Below are 17157 nucleotides of genomic sequence, written 5' to 3'. Positions count from 1 at the left end.
GAGTTTGGAACACTTAGCTTTCTATCTTAACAAAGTTTTTTTTATTCTTTGTTTTATCGAATCAAACAAGTTGTTTTTTTTTTTGCGAAACAAGTTATCTTGGACATCAACGAACACAAACTGGGCCATTGCAGGGCATTGATAAAAATTTGTAGCACCGACGCATGCATGTACAGGCCTCGAGGCTTGCTGAATAAACGGACAAGAAAATGGCGTGTCATGAGGAGAGCTAGAGAACTTGATGATTCCTGCTGCCTGATGGAGAGAGAAAGAAAGTTATATGCCTGTGGCCCGTGGGCCACAGCTAAAGGATGCTCCGAGATCTCCCACTACTGCAGGCACAAACTGAAAATGGGGCATCATTCGTCGCTGATGTGATGTATAGAAGGACGCAGCAAAGAAAAGGAGATCTTTTCACTCATCTTTTCAGTGAAATAAATCCTATGTCGAGAATGCCAGAGATGTGATGTAAACTCTTTATTTAATGGGGTATTTGTGTCTGGTTTCAGTGTCTGGCTAGACCACGATCGAGGTATATGTGGCCGTTTGGGCGCCTGGTGCGGCGGTGCGTGTGTTATGCGTGCCCTGGACTAGAGAAGGTCCTGGCTCCATGCATGTACACTGCTCCCACCGTTTCGAAATTAAGGTCATTTTAAATTTTTTTAATTTGCTACTCATTTAGATATACGTTTATGTCTAGATATGTACATAGCAAATACAATGTATCTAGAAAATCCAAAACGACTTATAGTTTGAAATAGACCAAGTATATATGATCCTGGGCCTTGCCATTATTGATGCTAGTCCCTGTTTATTAACGGAATACGGCTCAGTGCCTAACTTCTTCCGCGTCAGCTAGCCCGTCAGGTCCGCGTTCTCGCCGCTAGCTCCGCATGCAGCGCGTATGCTTAGCCTGTTCCGTTACACACGAACTGCATTTGATGAGTACATATCAATAGATGAGTTTTGTGCGGTTCATATATATAAGCCTCGTTCGCTGTTGTCGTCTATTTGGATCCACCAACTAATTGTTACTCCCTCCGTTCTGAAATATAAAATATATTTTATTTTGTTCTAAGTCAAACGAGTCTCAATTTGATCAAATTGATAGAGAAGAATATTAGCGTCTAACATATCAAATAAGTAAATTATAAAAATATATTTCATAATGGATCTAATTATTCTTATTTGACATTCAAAATATTATCACTCTTTTCCACATATAAACTTGCTCAAATTTAAAACAGTTCGACTTAAGATAAATCAAAATGACTTATATTTTCAGGATCGAGGAAGTAGGAAGCTAAATTTAGCTACGGTGAATCCAAACGAGACCAGCTAATAATGTGCATCGACGACCAGCACCAATTAACTGTTTCAATCCAGCTAATCAGCTAATGAATTAGTAGCTGGGTACCTCGGAACGACCTAGCTAGGGCGGACAGCCGCGCACATGCTGTCAACTCCGCCCGGCGAAGTTCAGTCATCATTCGTCAGAGAATGTCGTTTTACCACCGCCCGGAGGCCTCCTGCGGGCGCTCTAGCTTCCAAGGTGGGGCATCGACGACGGGAAGCAGCAGCTTCGCAGCGACCTCCTTCGGCTGCACGTACGACGCGCGCGGCCGCCGCACCCACTGACGACGACGAGTCCCTCCTCCTGGCCCTTGTGCGCATGCATCTTGCTCGATTGGGAGTCGAAGTCTTTGAACCCAACCAAAGTCTGGGCGGCCTAACTCTAGCTAGCTAGCTACGCCTCCCGTGACGCCGCAGTTGCCGCCCAGCGGCCTATGAATCTATGATCCGTGCTCCGCCTGTTCAATTCGTTGTCACCTTCAGTCTTCAGAGGTGAACAATGCTAAGTTTATTGCTTAGCGTGACGACTGGAGACTAGAGTGCTCCATTCCATGGGCTGCTGCTCCGGATCCGGATCTGCTGCTCTGTGCTTTACTTTTACTTGGGATCTGGATTTCTGTCAGGATCCTGAGCGCGATCGAGGCCAGGTGCGGACAGACATGCAAGTTGCCAACCAGCTTCGTTTCCCCTCTTGTCCGATCTTAGGACGATCAATGGCTGCTCCGATCCACTGCTTCGTCTGCTCCATCTGCGCCCCCCTTCCGTTCACCACGCTGTTCAGATAGCAATGGAGCAAGCGTATAGAATCACCCTTATTCCAAACACAGCTCAACAGAGACCGCAACCCTTGAACCACCTACACGTTGTTCAGATGCTGGAGGAGTCCGGCGGCGCCACGAGGAACCAAGTCAAAAATAAAGGGGAGGAACCAGGAGCAGACGTGAGAGAGGTCACATGCCAGCGACGACAGGGTTCTCCTTGTCTTGTGCCCCCCACGTGAAACCCCGAATCCGCATCGGCTTGCCGTCGGCGGATCGGAGGAGAGCTTGCGGTGGATCGATCCTCCGCCCTGCCAACTCGTGCTCTGGTATACTGCGTCGTCCTCAGATCAGGATCCGATCGAGGGCCGAAGCCGCCTCTGCCGATCTGACAGGGATCGGAGCGGCAACACGGACGTCTCAACTCTGAAGCCTGATCTCGCGCGCTCTACTCTGTGTTATGCCCGAAGCTGCTCACCCCGCCGTTGCTGCTTGATTTGCCTTGGGAGGCAAGGATCGATCGTCCTCGTCGATGCCAGTAGAAGAAAAGATCAAAAGCAAGCACGCCGTTCGTGCTCAGCTTGCATGGATCATGGGTGGAGCAGTAGCTTGATTTCTTAGTATCTCCAAGAGATTAGCCAAATTATTTTTTAATGATAGATTTAGCTATTGTTAGAGAAAAAGGTCTCCAACAGATTTTTGTAAATGACTCTCCAAATTTATTAGCTTTTCATTCCATCTCATTTGCTACTAGCCATTCAACCTATAGTTTTACAGAGTCTATTGGAGTACTCTATTTTCTTATCAAATCAATTTTAGAGAGTAGCCAAATCAGTAAATTTGGCTAGTCTTTTTAGCTAATTTTTTGGAGATGCTACTTGAACGCTGTGGGTAGCATTTTTTTCCCTTTTTTTTAATAAGTTACTCACTTCGTCCCAAAAAACACGTTATTTTAGGAATTTTAGGATAAATTAACAAGAGAAAATGATCATGTTTGCCTATATTTATTATCTATATTTGGCACTAATTGATCCTTGTATGCACGTACACTTTCTAAATAGGGTAAGATGACATGTTTTTTGAGAAAACTTTTAAATCCTAGAGTGACTTGTATCTAGAAAAAGCTAAAATAGCTTATAATTTTAAATTGATGGAGTAATTCTCACTACTCTTTTTAGGACTAGGGATGGCAATTTTACCCGCGGGTACCCGACTCGATGGGTGAGGGTATGGGTATAAAATTTTATCCGCGGGTGCGGGTCCGGGTATAGAATTTTACCCGTGGGTAGAGCGCAGGTAAAAATTATTACCCACGGGTACCCATTGGGTACCCGAAATACAATAATTGTAACCTAGCAAACTCATTCATTCTTAAATTTTATGCCTCATTTTCTTGTGATTGTATGAACTATATAGATTAATAATGAGATTATGTAACAAATGTGAAAGCGACATATTTTGCTTATAGTTTGTAGTGAAGTGTATGCATCATTATTGCATTTTTTAGATGAAATACTTGGCTAGAATTGTGCATTTACTCTCATACAACTACCAAAAGATGATGAAGAAAAGAAAAAATGGTGCAGGGTGAATCGATTATTAATTCTCTATTTTACTAACGCTTTGCATTCACATGTAATTCAAAATATGCTAGTCTATAGGACCAAATAATATGTTATTTATGCTATCATTAGTAGACCCGATGGGTATCCGAAACCCGAACCGTACCCGATGGGTATGGATATAAAATTCTATTTGCTAGACTTTGCGGGTACGGATATATTTTAGAGTTTCGGGTATCGTCGCGGGCGGATATTTGCTCTACCCGCATCATACCCGACCCATTGCCATCCCTGACCTCATACTTGAACGATTTCAATGGACGTCCCCAATAATTCAATGCGAAATGCATCATACTTACCTACAAACGGAATTGACAAGCGATCGACATCATTTGTCCATCTTGTCTGGCAATACCACATTTTTTTATTTCCAACCTCGAGAAATAAAATTGACATGCGATTTTCTCAGGTCCAATGTACTCTACATGGACTGCCAAAACGTCTTAATTTTGTTGAAAAGACGACAAGAGCTCAGTCTCTTATTAGACGGAGAAAGAACCGAGAAGGTCAAAAACAAAATCAAATACAGAAAAAAAGAAATACTTAAGGCGAGTTAACTCCAGCACGTTTTCTTTGCGTTGCTGGGATCAATCGCGTCTTTGCAAGTCCCCGGCCCTCAAATGAACTAGTTTCCTGATCTGCGACTGTGAACACGGGAGTGCGTTAACGCTGAGCGCAGGCCAGTCACAGGCAACCAGCCAACCACACGGCTTCCAGCCGGACAAGCCCCGTTGGCCATTGGTCATTGCCATCTCGGCCGGCCAGTCACCACCTCTTCTTCCTCCATTCCATTCCATTCCCTTCTGCTTTTTCCTACGCCAATGATAGACAGCACCACCAGGTGGGCCCCAAAACCTCCCGGCAGCCACCAGTCATCACCCCTGTCAATCTGTCATCAACCACTCCACTTGGATCCATCCACACTCCCTGTCTCGGCCTCTTCCTCACCTCGCACTGTCGCACAGTCCGCAGGTTGGCTCTCATGGCCATGGCCATGGCCATGCATGATTTACCCAGCTCGCCAACCACCAGGTAACCTGCCCCGCCCATCTCACCATCTGTATGCGGCGAGATCCTGTCCATCTTCCCCAGCGGAATAAAGAAAAGAAAAAACACACAGCCGAGAGCAGCATGTGAGCGCACGCGCGGAGCCAGCCAGAGCCGTGTGTGACCACCGCCGATTCGTCGTCCTCGGCGCGCGCGGCCTGTCCACATCACGGCTCGGCTCGGCGCCACCACCACCACTCCACTCCACACGCCTCCGTCCAAGCTAGTATATAGCCCCCGCGCCACCGTGCGCTTCCCTCCCCGCATCTGCCAGCTCGCCAGCCCCGCCTCTCCCCAAGATCCCAGCCGCGCCCGTCCGTCCTCGGGTCCATGGACGCCGGCGGCTACGGCCCCGCCGCCGCCGCCATCATGAGCGCCGGCGAGGAGGCGGCGCGGCTGTGGGCGGAGCTGCCGGTGCGCGTGGACTGGGCGGCCGTGGCGGCGCAATGCGCGTGGGCGGCGGCGCGCGCGCGGGCGCTGGTGGTGGTGCCGGCGGTGCGGGCGCTGGTGTACCTGTCGCTGGCCATGACGGTGATGATCCTGGTGGAGAAGCTCTTCGTCTGCGCCGTGTGCATCGCCGTGCGCGCGCTCCGGCTGGGCCCCGGCCGGCGGTACCGCTGGGAGCCCATCGCCGCCGCCGCCGGCGACGTGGAGGCCGGCGCCGCCGCCAGGTACCCCATGGTGCTGGTGCAGATCCCCATGTACAACGAGCGGGAGGTGAGTGACTGAGTGAATGATCGGTCGGCGAGCCGCCGGCGAGCTGGCGCATTACCGCCGGCCTGCCGTACAGGGCACGACGGCCTCCTAGCAAGCAGAGTGAATTCGTTACGTGACTTTTTTGGTGCGGCTGGATGACAGGTGTACAAGCTGTCGATCGGCGCGGCATGCGCGCTGGAGTGGCCGGCGGAGCGCTTCGTCATCCAGGTGCTGGACGACTCCACGGACCCCGTTGTAAAGGTACCCCTCGCCGGCGGCAGCACACATGGCCGCCGGCCGCCGCCGCCATCCTCTCTATCGACTCGATCCTTTTTTTCCCTCATGCACGACGCACTCTGCCGCTCTGCTCCTCGCTGTGCCCGTGCCCAATTGGTCGTGCATCCTTGACTTATTTTTTTCCCCTTTTGCATCCTGCAACGACCACCAATCACGCACATGCACGAGATAAGTTGCGACATGAGTCTCTCCGTACCCCCTTTTTTTCCCCTCCCTGGCATGTGCCGCGAGTCGTTTAGTGAAGAAGAAAAAAAAATCGGCAAGTGGGCACCGGCGGTGCGCATGGAGCGGTTGAGACCACACGTCGGGATGGCGCTCCGCGTCCGTCGCCGGCCGCCGTGTAAAGAAGAAAATCGTCGGGGCCGCTCTGGACAGCCGAGAGTTACCGAACCGGCGGGCCGTTTCCCCCTGGCCTGGCACCGGCACGCCTTCGTACACGTCGGCGGCGTCGTTGCCATGTAGGCGCACTCGGTCGCTCGGTCAGTCTACTCCCACTAGCCTGCTTGCTTTGCCACGTGGGCCAACCGCACCCACGCGTGGAGCCGGCGCAACGAGGCGGCCGGCGGGGCACGGGTAGGTATAGATGGCCAAATGGGCTGCACCAGGCACGACACGAAAAAACACGACTCTAATCCAGTCCAGCCCATAACTTTAGGGTCAAGGCTAATCCGACACGATGGATTGGGTTGGGTTTGGGTCGGGACTCCGACCCATAGTGTTGACTCTGACCCGACACGACTAATGGGCTTGACACGATCCGACCCGACAAATTTTGGACGGCCTGGCCCAGCTTCAATAGATCGCCATTGGCCCGCTAGCCGGCCGTTGGGCTGGGGGGGGCGCCGGCCCGGCCGCCAGGTATAAAACCCAACGCGGAGGCAGCGAGGCGCAAAACCCTAGCCCCTGCCCCGCCGCTCCCGATCCCGCGCCGCCTCAACTCGCTCGTCGTTCGCCGCCGCCCCAACTCGCTGTTGTGCCTCGCCCTCCTCCTCTCCGGCCGGCAGGCCTCCACCACTGGCGGCTGCAGCCATCGATGGCCTGCAGCCTGGGCTCCTCCCTCGCTCGCCGTCCGCCGCCGCCCCAGCTCGCTGGTGGACCTCGCCCTCCTCCTCTTCGGTCGGCAGGCCTCCATCGTCGGCAGCCGATGGCCTGCAGCTCGAGCCATCTCGTCCCCTCCTCCCTCCTCGCCGACCTCCTCTCCTCCTCATCCACTCTCTTCTTGTAGATCTAGAACACCGTACCCCCTTTTTCCTCCTGTCCGGCCAGTGGTTGAGAACTGATGAAGATGTTGCTTGATTGTTAGCCCTATGGTTAGCCATGCTGATGGGCCGGCACGGCACCTAGGCACGCAGTACTGGCACGATACGACACGACTAATTAGTGGTGCCTAATAGGGTCGTGCCTAATCGTGCCGTGCTTAATAGGGTTAGGCTCGGGTCATGCCGTGACAGCCCATTTGGTCATCGCAAGGCAGGGGCGCGCGGCGAACCCCAGGCAGTGGGCACCGGCAAAGAAGGCCCCCAGGTACGGTACGGAGGTTCGGTGGCCTGTGTCACGGGTCGCGCGCGCGACAAATGCCAGCCCGGTGCGGTACTAGTATGGCAGCCCGAGTGAGGAGCTGCGGTGAGCCGGTGCTATGCGGGCAGCGGGCGATGGATGCCGCCACGCCACCACCAATAATTTACTCGCGGGCGACGGGCGTGCGCCGGCGGAGAGTTGTAAGCTTCTTGCTGGCCGGACGTGCTGCTCCCCCTCTTCCGGGCGCCCCGGCCCGTCTCGCGGCGGGCGGATCGCCGGCCGGCCGGCGGAGGTGGACCAGTACAACTGCCAATAGAAACAGAATACGCAGGTAACGAATCTATCCGAAGAACGGCTAGCTCCTGCCCGCGGATCTACCAGACGGATCTGACTGGACCGTCTGTCCTCTGCGCCACCACGAACAAGTCCGTGCGGCGAGCCGGCCGGTGGTCCAGCCCCCTATGTCCCGTACGCGCGCTGCATTTTTTTGTGGCCCTTTTATACCCTGACGTTGACGGGATTAGGGCAAAGGCACCTTTAGACGACTCTGGTTAGAGAATAGTAGTAATGCAGAATAGCCAGCTGGCTCGAGATTCCTAGCTAAAAAGCAGCCTCGAACATCAGCTAGTGTCGTGCTCGTACATACTATGCTCGGGCGGGCACCAATGGCGACCGCCCGTTCCCGGTCGTACGTGCTCGTGACTCGTGACACGCACTGTGCGTCTTGGCCTGCTGCCGGGAACAGCAGTGTCTGCCAAGCTGGAACGGCATTGTGCGCATGCGTTGGCCCTGTTTGGTTTTATTCGTCAGGGAGTATTAGGAAATTTTGACTATTAATTACGGTATTAAACAAAGTCAATTTATAAAATCAACTCTAAAATACCTGCACTAGAAACCCTGAAAAATCTAATGAGGCCTTTAACTGCGTGATTAGAGAATGGCTACTGTAGCATCATTGTAGCCAATCATCAATTAATTACTGTCATTAGATTCGTCGTGAAAAATTATACTCGTCCCTGAAAAAATTTTATAAATAGATTTTATTTAGTACTTCATACCTACAAAATTTCTTTCTCGACTTGTGTGCACCGGGGGTTCCTAGTGTGAACCAAACAACGCCAACCCCTGCGACGTGCGCACGGTAGGCGTAGGCGGTAGGCCATCGCACCGGGGCCGTACGTTGCCGGCTTGTACGCTGCGAAAGCCGTCGCCGTCGCCTCGACCGTCGTCGGCACAGGCCACGCACGCACCAGGTGCGCCTGCCTCCACTCCCACCTGTCGCGTCGCACGCCTCCTCCGGTGCCCGCACGAGATTCTTCAGAAGATCATCACAACGATGAGCAGAGGAAGAAAAGAAACACAGAGCCCGGCGAATTCCGGCCGGCCGGAAACCGAACGCGTGGGCGCGGCGGCGGAGGCTTTGTTCGCATCCTCCCCCTGCTTAACTCGCGCGCTCCAAGAAGCCGCCGTCCGTGTCGGGCGCGATGAGTGGGTGCCATTGCCAAGCTACGGCCGTCGCCTAGTCCAGGATGCGGCCGGCCCGGCCGGAACCACACGCGGGCGTCTATAGTATACTCCATGGTGTGGCTGGCGATTGGCATCGACGGCGGAAAGGGACGTCGTGCCTGGACGCACGCGCGCGACACGGCCGGGTGTACGTGCTCGGCGGCCGGCCGGCGACAAGACAACTAGCGCCAGCCGCTAGCTCACTAGGCGTCCAGGCCAGCAGCGGTCGACGTCAAGCGCCGGCCGGCCGACGTGCGGTGGCCGGAGAGCGGCGGCTCGCTACCGACGACGGAGAATCGGGACGCCGCCGTGCCGCGGGGCGTCGCGCCGAGTCATCATGGCATGAGCGAGCCTCCGGCCGCGGCTTCCCGTCATCCAATCCAACGTGCGCCTGCCGTGCGGCGGCATCTCGGCCGCCCCGCCAACACCGTCTTGTTGGTTGGACTCACTCGGCGGCCGGCCAGGCCAGGTCGTGGTCGTGGACTCGTTCTCTTGCGCCCTCTGCCGATGCCAAAGCCGGCAAGCCCCACTGCCCACTAGCCACGATTCGCCGCGAGGCCTCACATGGAGTGCAGGGAGTCTGTCTGCCTTTGCCCCCCAAGAACACTGTTCTTGCACTGGCGCTCTCCATTAAAATCGAGCACTGTTATTGGAGCTTGTCTCCTTACTTTAATGCTGGAAGAGTTTTTTTTTTACTTTAATGCTGGAGTATTTCCTATCCTAATGGAGGGCAGAGCTCCTGCCAATTTGGTTAAAAAACACGGAGATCAAGTTCATTTTGTTTTGGAGACTTCGAATGTAATTTTAGAGTAGTAGTGTAGGTGTAGAAGTCATCAGGGGCGTTCCGGGCCGTGTGGGCTGTCCGACCGCACAGGGCCCTGGGAGCGTAGACGCAAATGCCGGCGCCGGTCGTCAGATGCACAGCTACGGGCCACGGCCATTCCCACTTCCAGATGGCTATGGAAGCCTAGATGGCGAGCATCATATTATTTTTCTTATTTTATTATTTAATTATGTTATTGGGCCATTAGGGCCCAGCTTAATATTTCGCACTGCCCTCGATTTTGCAGGAACGCCCTAGAAGTCATCGACAGGGGGCTGCTGGGGGTCACACTGGTGACTCCAACAGACCTGTCACCCACTCCAGATTTCATGTTGTTGGGCTTAAACTGGCTCATAGTCAAATTTATTTTATTCCGAAACAATTTTTTAATTGTTCTAGCAATACAAAAAATTTGTTTGGAAATAAAATTTTTTTGTTCTGGAATAAAAAGTTAGTTATTAGACTTTATGCGATAGTTTGACTACCAGTAATCTGAGCGACTCTTAATATTTGCCCATCGACAGACGACAGACATCCGCTGCCAAGAATTTTCACACTGGTTCTAAAGAAATAAACAATTTTTCGTACTGGGCTGCAAGTTTGCTCCTGCGTGCTGAATAGATATGGGCTTTTCCATCTCGCAAGCCGCGAGCAGGCCCATGTGGGTTGCACCGCACCGTCATGGGCTTACTGCCAAGGAGTTGGTCGCCCTAGGCCAAACTCCGGCCGGCGAGTCCCCGCCGCCGACGCCGGATGCGGCAGCGGCGGGGATGCGCGGCGCGCCCTGGGGCCCGGGGCCATACCGGCGCGCGGCGCGCGCGGCCCGGGAGATGATGCCGAGTGCCGAGGGGTGGTGCCGGAAGGCGTCGGAGTAGGATATCCGATGCGTCCTCAGGGCGTCTCGTGCCTCGCCGTCAGAGGTATGGCGCATTTGGATTTGGTTCTCGGTAGTTTGCTGGTGGAGCTTGTGGACGGCTCCGTAGCATGTGTCCATTCCTCGAACTTGGGTTCGCTCTTAGCATTGTAGGTTCAAACATCGAATGCTTTGTACTGCACTCTGTGCGTCGTTTTTGGTTGTGTTATTCTGAATTCTCTGGCATCATCGAACACCGACCAGCATTGTGAGCACAATACCAGTAACTCACTCTTTGGGCTCTAATTTCATCAAGCCTTATAGATAGATACTTCCAGCGATGCGCACATCCTTCAACATTTTTGTTTTCCATTTTTAGGATTTGGTGGAGATGGAGTGCCACAGATGGATGAGCAAAGGCGTGAACATAAAGTACGAGGTCAGGGGGAACCGGAAGGGGTACAAGGCTGGCGCGCTCAAGGAAGGACTGAAGCATGACTACATCAAAGACTGCCAGTACATTGCCATGTTTGATGCCGACTTCCAGCCTGAGTCCGATTTTCTCCTCCGGACTATTCCTTTCCTCGTGCACAACCCGGAGATCGCCCTCGTCCAGGCTCGCTGGAAATTCGGTTAGTACATGTGCTATCTCTTCCTGTAAAAAGTTTGTTTGGCAACTGGCAGGGATGATACTGCGATAAACTTTACTTGTTCTAAGCATCGTTGAACCATGCTTGCAGTCAATTCTGATGAGTGTCTGCTGACAAGATTCCAAGAAATGTCGTTGGATTACCATTTCAAGTATGAGCAAGAGGCGGGGTCAGCAGTGTACTCATTCTTTGGCTTTAATGGTACATCGTGTTCCCTCAAATGAATAATTCTACTATCAAACTGTTGGCCTTACAAGAGCAATGTTCATCTTTCAGGGACAGCTGGTGTCTGGAGGATTTCAGCAATCAATGATGCCGGGGGCTGGAAGGACCGGACAACAGTGGAGGATATGGACCTGGCTGTTCGCGCGATGCTTCGGGGGTGGAAATTCGTTTACGTCGGTGACATAAAAGTATGAACCAGCTCCTTTGCTTGCATGTAGGAAATTCAAGAACATAATGAGAAACGAACCTAACAGTCCACAGAATACTGCATATGTTCGTGCTTAGGTCAAGAGTGAGCTACCTAGCACATTCAAGGCATACAGGTTTCAGCAGCACAGGTGGTCATGTGGACCGGCAAACCTGTTCAAGAAAATGATGGTAGAGATTTTGGAAAACAAGGTTTGTGTTCTCTTCAGGCTGCCTCTACAAGTGCAAAGTATCACAGCATTGGCTGACAGGTATAGCTTTTTTCTATTGTGTAGAAAGTGTCATTGTGGAGCAAAATTCACCTATGGTACGATTTCTTCTTCGTCGGGAAGGTTGCTGCTCATACAGTGACATTCATCTACTACTGCTTCGCCATCCCTGTGTCAGTTTTGTTCCCTGAGATTCAAATCCCGCTCTGGGGGGTTGTCTATGTCCCAACAGTTATCACCCTCTTGAAGGCTCTTGGCACACCAAGGTAACATGCGTGCCAAGATTCAAGTTTTCGTATGACAGTAGTACATATGTCACATTAATGTAACACCTGATGACATGAAAGCTTCTCTGTTACAGTTCATTTCACCTGGTGATCCTCTGGGTCCTGTTTGAGAATGTCATGTCGTTGCACCGGATTAAAGCTGCAGTAAGTGGTCTTCTGGATGCTGGAGGAAGAGTCAATGAGTGGGTTGTCACCGAGAAATTGGGTGACGCCAACAAGACAAAGCCTACCATCAATGGATCAGATTCTATAAAGGTGATAGATGTAAACCTAACAGAGCTTGATGTGAAGCTAACAGAGCCCCTTATACCGAAGATCGTAAAGAGGCAGACAAGATTTTGGGAGAGGTAAGTTTATCTGTTATCACTGAGATTTTCTTGAAGCTTACATGCTGCCCTCCGTTCAAAATGTAAGATGTTTAAGTTTTTTTTTCTAAGTTAAACCTCTAACATTGACAAAGTTTATAAAAAAATGTACAAACATCTACAACATCAAATTAGTTTTATTGAATCCACCATGAAATATGTCTTGACAGCGCATTTATTAGGTATTTTTGATGTTAACATAATATTCTATAAATGTAGTCAAAATTGTTGAAGTTTTTCTTAGGACAGAGCAAAAACCTCTTACATTTTTGAGTGGTGGGAGTAGGTACTTTCAAAACATTAATATAGGTTTTTAGTGCTTATCAGAATGAGATAGTGTTAATGGCTTATTTTCCAGTGTTTTCAAATGCTCATTAACATTCTCTATATCAGGTACCACTGCTCAGAACTTTTCGTTGGAATGTGCATAATTCTGTGTGGTTGCTATGACGTGTTTTACGCTAAGAAGGGATACTACATTTTCCTCTTCCTTCAAGGCACAGCTTTCCTTGTTGCTGGCTTTGGGTATGTCGGCACACGACCTCCTTCCACTGCATAAGCTGTCCTGGACAAAATTGATATAACCGCTTGCAAAAAATTGAGTGCAAGCAAAGCCCCTCTCTCCTGCACATATCGACTATAGAATACAATGGTAACGGAACATTTCTTCCCATCAATCTCGGCCAGATATGATCCGACCATTCTTTTTTACTGCCAAGAAGGTCATAGATATAGCATTGGCATTCCTCCCATCAGTCATTGTCAGATTTGATCCAACCATTCTTTAGTGCCAAGATACAGATACCGTTGTCATCCTTCAATTCCCTCCGGACTCTGCTCTTGTTCAGTTTTGATTCAAATATTCGTTACTGCCAAGAAGGCCATTCAGATAGTCTCGTTCTAATTGTATAATAACAGTTCTTACTGAAGCACCCTGACAAAATAAAAATGATTGGTGCAGCAGCATTTGGTTCAGATCTTGTAGAGGTGCATTTCACAGTTGGAAGAATTGCAACAGTTGTAAATGTAATTGCACAAGATGGCAATTTCTGTAGCCATCAAAAGAAAAAAAGATGGCAATTTCTGTAGATCTCTGAAGTTGTTTTTTTAGCAATTTAGTGATATAGCTTTGTCATAGTTCAGATTCATAAGGGAAGATCGTTGGCTTCCTCAGTTCATAACCCGTGTAGGCTTAATACTTAAATGTACATTGTTTCTTAATGCCATAATTCTGCCGACTCTGGCAGATCTTGAAATGCATTATTGTATTTTAAGTGTAGCATGCAAATTTTGTTATGTAAGAAGCCAAAGACGATGCCTTCTGAACAGACATTTTACTTGCTGTGGCACAAGGACTAGTGGACCTATTTACTATCGAACAGCAGCCATTTGTTTATACTGATCACCCTCAGCCATGTCTCAAGTTGTGCTATTTCTTTTTTTTTTCCTGTTCTCGTGTAACAATTGGTGCATATACAAGTTGAGAATTGAATTCAACAAGGTTGAGGTATAACCGCCAAGCCGAGGTGTAACAAGTGGTCATAGATAATTTCAGCATTGAATTCAACAAGGTTCAGGTGTAACTGCCAAACTGTGAACCTTCAGGGCATTGTTAGTTGGTAGAGTGATAAACTCGGAGAATCTGAGCGTATTCACAATTCGGGGCACCAAATTCAATAAGAATTTGTTGGGTAACATTTTTATTTTACTACCCTGCTGTATTGGTAATGGCTTCGTGGAGGATTTAGGTCATCCATTTGCATTGGACTAATCCATATGGTCTTTGTTTGAATCCATTTATCTTTAATTGTTAGCTGATGACATTAACTTTTTATTAGACCCTGTTTGGATGGGCTAAAACTAAACTTTAGACAAGGCTAAACTTTTAGCCTGCTAAAATTAGACCATTCCGGTTTGGATAGATTAGCCCAAATTAACTCCCTCAACTAGCCAATAGGCTGGGGTAAAAAAAAAAAAATCTTTCTTATGGGCCAACAACTACCTAGGGGTATGGCTAAAGTTTACCTATACCCCAAGCTAGTTGTTATTCGATTAGCTAGTTTTTCTTTACACAGCCCATTAGCTAATTGATGGGAGCTAATTTGGGATAATACTCTCTAGGGTAAAGATGAGATTTCCAAGAAATTAGCTATACCATTAGTCAATAGTCATGCATGTATCCAAACCGGAATGGGCTAATTTTAGCATGCTAAAGTTTAGTTAGATATATAGCAAATACTATGTACTCCTACCCCCTCTATTTTTATTTACATGTCGTATTAGATTTGTGCTAAGTCAAACTTAGCAAACTTGGACCAAACTTAAATGAAAAAAATAATAATAATTACAATAGAAAATTTGTTTCACTGAATCCACCATGACATATACGTTAATAGTGCATATGCTGGATAGTATAGTTGTTGCTATATTTATCTATAGATTTGATCAAAATTAGTTAAATTTAATTTAAGACAAACCTAATAGAATATGTAAATAAAAATGAAAGAAGTATCTAGAAATGTACAAACGGCTGATAAACGGAAAAAGTATTATATAGACAAGTCTGCTGTTCTCGCTGTCCCAAAGTCGTCGCGGGCCGGGTGAACGCAGGCCCAAACGCCGGGACTGGGCGGAAGCCGCGCAACAGCAGAACATGCCTCGTCCAATGGAACATGCGACGACGGGACGTAGACCGGCGGGACACGATGGCGTAGCGCTGACGGAGGAGATCGCCGGAGCCGATTGGGGAGGAGAGCGAGGTAGGTCAAGGTGGAGCTTGTTCGGATGATAGCTAGAGGAGCCCTCCCCGGCAGTTTTTACGAGCTGGGCACTGGGCTGGTCTAGCGTCGGGCGAGCGCGCCGCCGCCGCCGGCCCTCCGCACCTGCCGCACGCGTACTGCGGCCGCGTCGTGCCCGGCTACGGCGGGGAGGGGGCAGGCGAGCGCCGCCGCTGATCGCGTCGCCCTCAGTTCCCGGTCCCGGATAAAGGGCGGTGCTCTTGGGCCAGCTGGGCTGCTCAGCCGTAGGCCTTGTAGTGGCCCAGCAGAGCCTTTCCTCCTTTTCAATTTAATTCCTGGCCTCCTGGGAAATTTCACTTGATTCGGATTTGACTTCATACTCGGCTTCGAATTTTATGGGAAAACCGCCCAAATTTCCAACAAAACGTTGGTGGCTGCCTGTGTACAGCAAAATGATTTACGGTAATGATGGTACTACCTTTAGAACTGCGAGGCCTACCTTTTGGAACCTGCACGCGTGATCATGACGTGGGAAAGCAAGGGCGCTGTTGGGGTCACCCGTCTGTGTGACCTCACACTGGCTTCCACTCCAGATTTTATATTTGGGAACATATCAAATGCAAACCAATTTATATATAGAAATTATGCAAACTTTAATCTGGACCACCGGATCAACATCCAATCAAATTTTATTGTAATCAAACCATAAAATTTCTCCTAAACCAGCCCACATGTGTAATCCAATCAAATTTACTTCAGAACAATTTTTTTTGTTTCGAAACAATTTTTTAATTGTTCCATCAATACAAAAAATTTATTCGGGAACAAAAAAATTGTTCTAAAATGAAAAATAGTTATTGGACCTTGTGTGATAGTTTGACTGCCAGTCACCCGAGCGACTTCTAATATTTGCTGGAAGCAACGGCAAAGAGGCTGTCACCAAAGCCATGTTTCGCAAGTGCGTAGGCGGGGGAAAGAGCCTGAGCTAAATTTGAGTGAGGTCCAGCGGTATTTACCAGGTGATGAAACACAAAATTTCAGTAGAAAATCACCAATTACGAGGCCTTTTTCATAATTTTTCGACTTAAAATGAATTATTTATGAATTTTTTAGTTTAAATAAAATATTTTAAATTTTCATAAAATGAAAAACTACCTTTAAAACTATGACTAAATTTGCCCGGTTTCAACAATTGGACAGTCTCTGTTATACAATTCTCTAATTGAAGGTTGAAAATCAATTTTTGTGATAGTTGGAGAGTGTAAATTAATTTTTTTTCCAAAATTTTATACTACTCGGGCAATGGTTACGGTTTCTGAGAACGCTTCGTCGGAGGGAAAAATCATCTGGGCCAAAGCCCAATTGGATTGCTCCTACCTTTTGCATCTGATAGGCCTTTCCTCCTCAACGGATCCTCTGCAATCCTCATATGGAGCGGCCCATTTTTAATTGGGCCCAAGAACCGCGAGCCCCGCTGCTCCTCCTCGCTTGCTCCGCCGCCGTCCGCCTGGAGCGTGGGGAACTGCCGCGGCGCGTGAAGGGCAAGAACGTGGAGTTCCAACGCCGGAGCACCCGCGGCCGCGGCGGCTGCAACCGGGCCGGCGCCAGCGAGTACGTCGCGGTGAATCCGACGCCGAGCCGCCGGCTCCCGCGCGCGCCGCCGCGTCCCCTACACCAGGCAGGAACTCCGCCCCGCAACCCGCATCGCCTCCCGCCGGCCTGGTCGTCGTCGCTTCCCGCTCACCGGCTCGACATCGTTCCACTCCCACCTACTGTGAAGTGCTGTCCTTTTTATTTTTGTGAATTGTGATGAACGGATCATATCATATGAAATCTGCTATCGTGCGCACATTCTTTGTTTATCTGATCCATGGCACTACACTAATTGTTTTCAGACATTGGGCCGCCACACTAGATGTTTATTCAGTGGGTTTCCTTTGTGGCGCGACATATCGCGCGATTTCCTCTGACATATCGAAACAACTCTGAATACTAGTGCTCAC

The 17157-nt window shown here is 49.7% G+C and overlaps 1 protein-coding gene across 2 annotated transcripts; it reads left to right on the top strand.

Moving 5' to 3' along the window:
- Window positions 1-4652: 4652 nt before the first annotated feature.
- Window positions 4653-13790, top strand: LOC120712445 (probable glucomannan 4-beta-mannosyltransferase 11). Of its 2 annotated transcripts, XM_039998224.1 has the most exons (9): window positions 4653-5497; window positions 5639-5737; window positions 10853-11105; window positions 11214-11324; window positions 11400-11536; window positions 11634-11747; window positions 11831-12030; window positions 12126-12398; window positions 12810-13790. In XM_039998224.1, the coding sequence occupies exons 1-9, from the start codon at window positions 5111-5113 to the stop codon at window positions 12973-12975; spliced, it is 1740 nt and encodes a 579-aa protein (XP_039854158.1). In that variant the 5' UTR covers window positions 4653-5110; the 3' UTR covers window positions 12976-13790. The 2 variants fall into 2 exon arrangements, with proteins under 2 accessions (XP_039854158.1, XP_039854159.1); XM_039998225.1 differs by lacking the exons at window positions 4653-5497; window positions 5639-5737 and adding an exon at window positions 10414-10540.
- Window positions 13791-17157: the final 3367 nt, after the last annotated feature.

This window comes from Panicum virgatum, chromosome 6K (genome assembly GCF_016808335.1).
Source record: "Panicum virgatum strain AP13 chromosome 6K, P.virgatum_v5, whole genome shotgun sequence".
NCBI lineage: Eukaryota > Viridiplantae > Streptophyta > Magnoliopsida > Poales > Poaceae > Panicum > Panicum virgatum.
The sequence above is the reverse complement of the archived record's forward strand: the minus strand, read 5'-3'. Positions and strand labels throughout refer to the sequence as shown.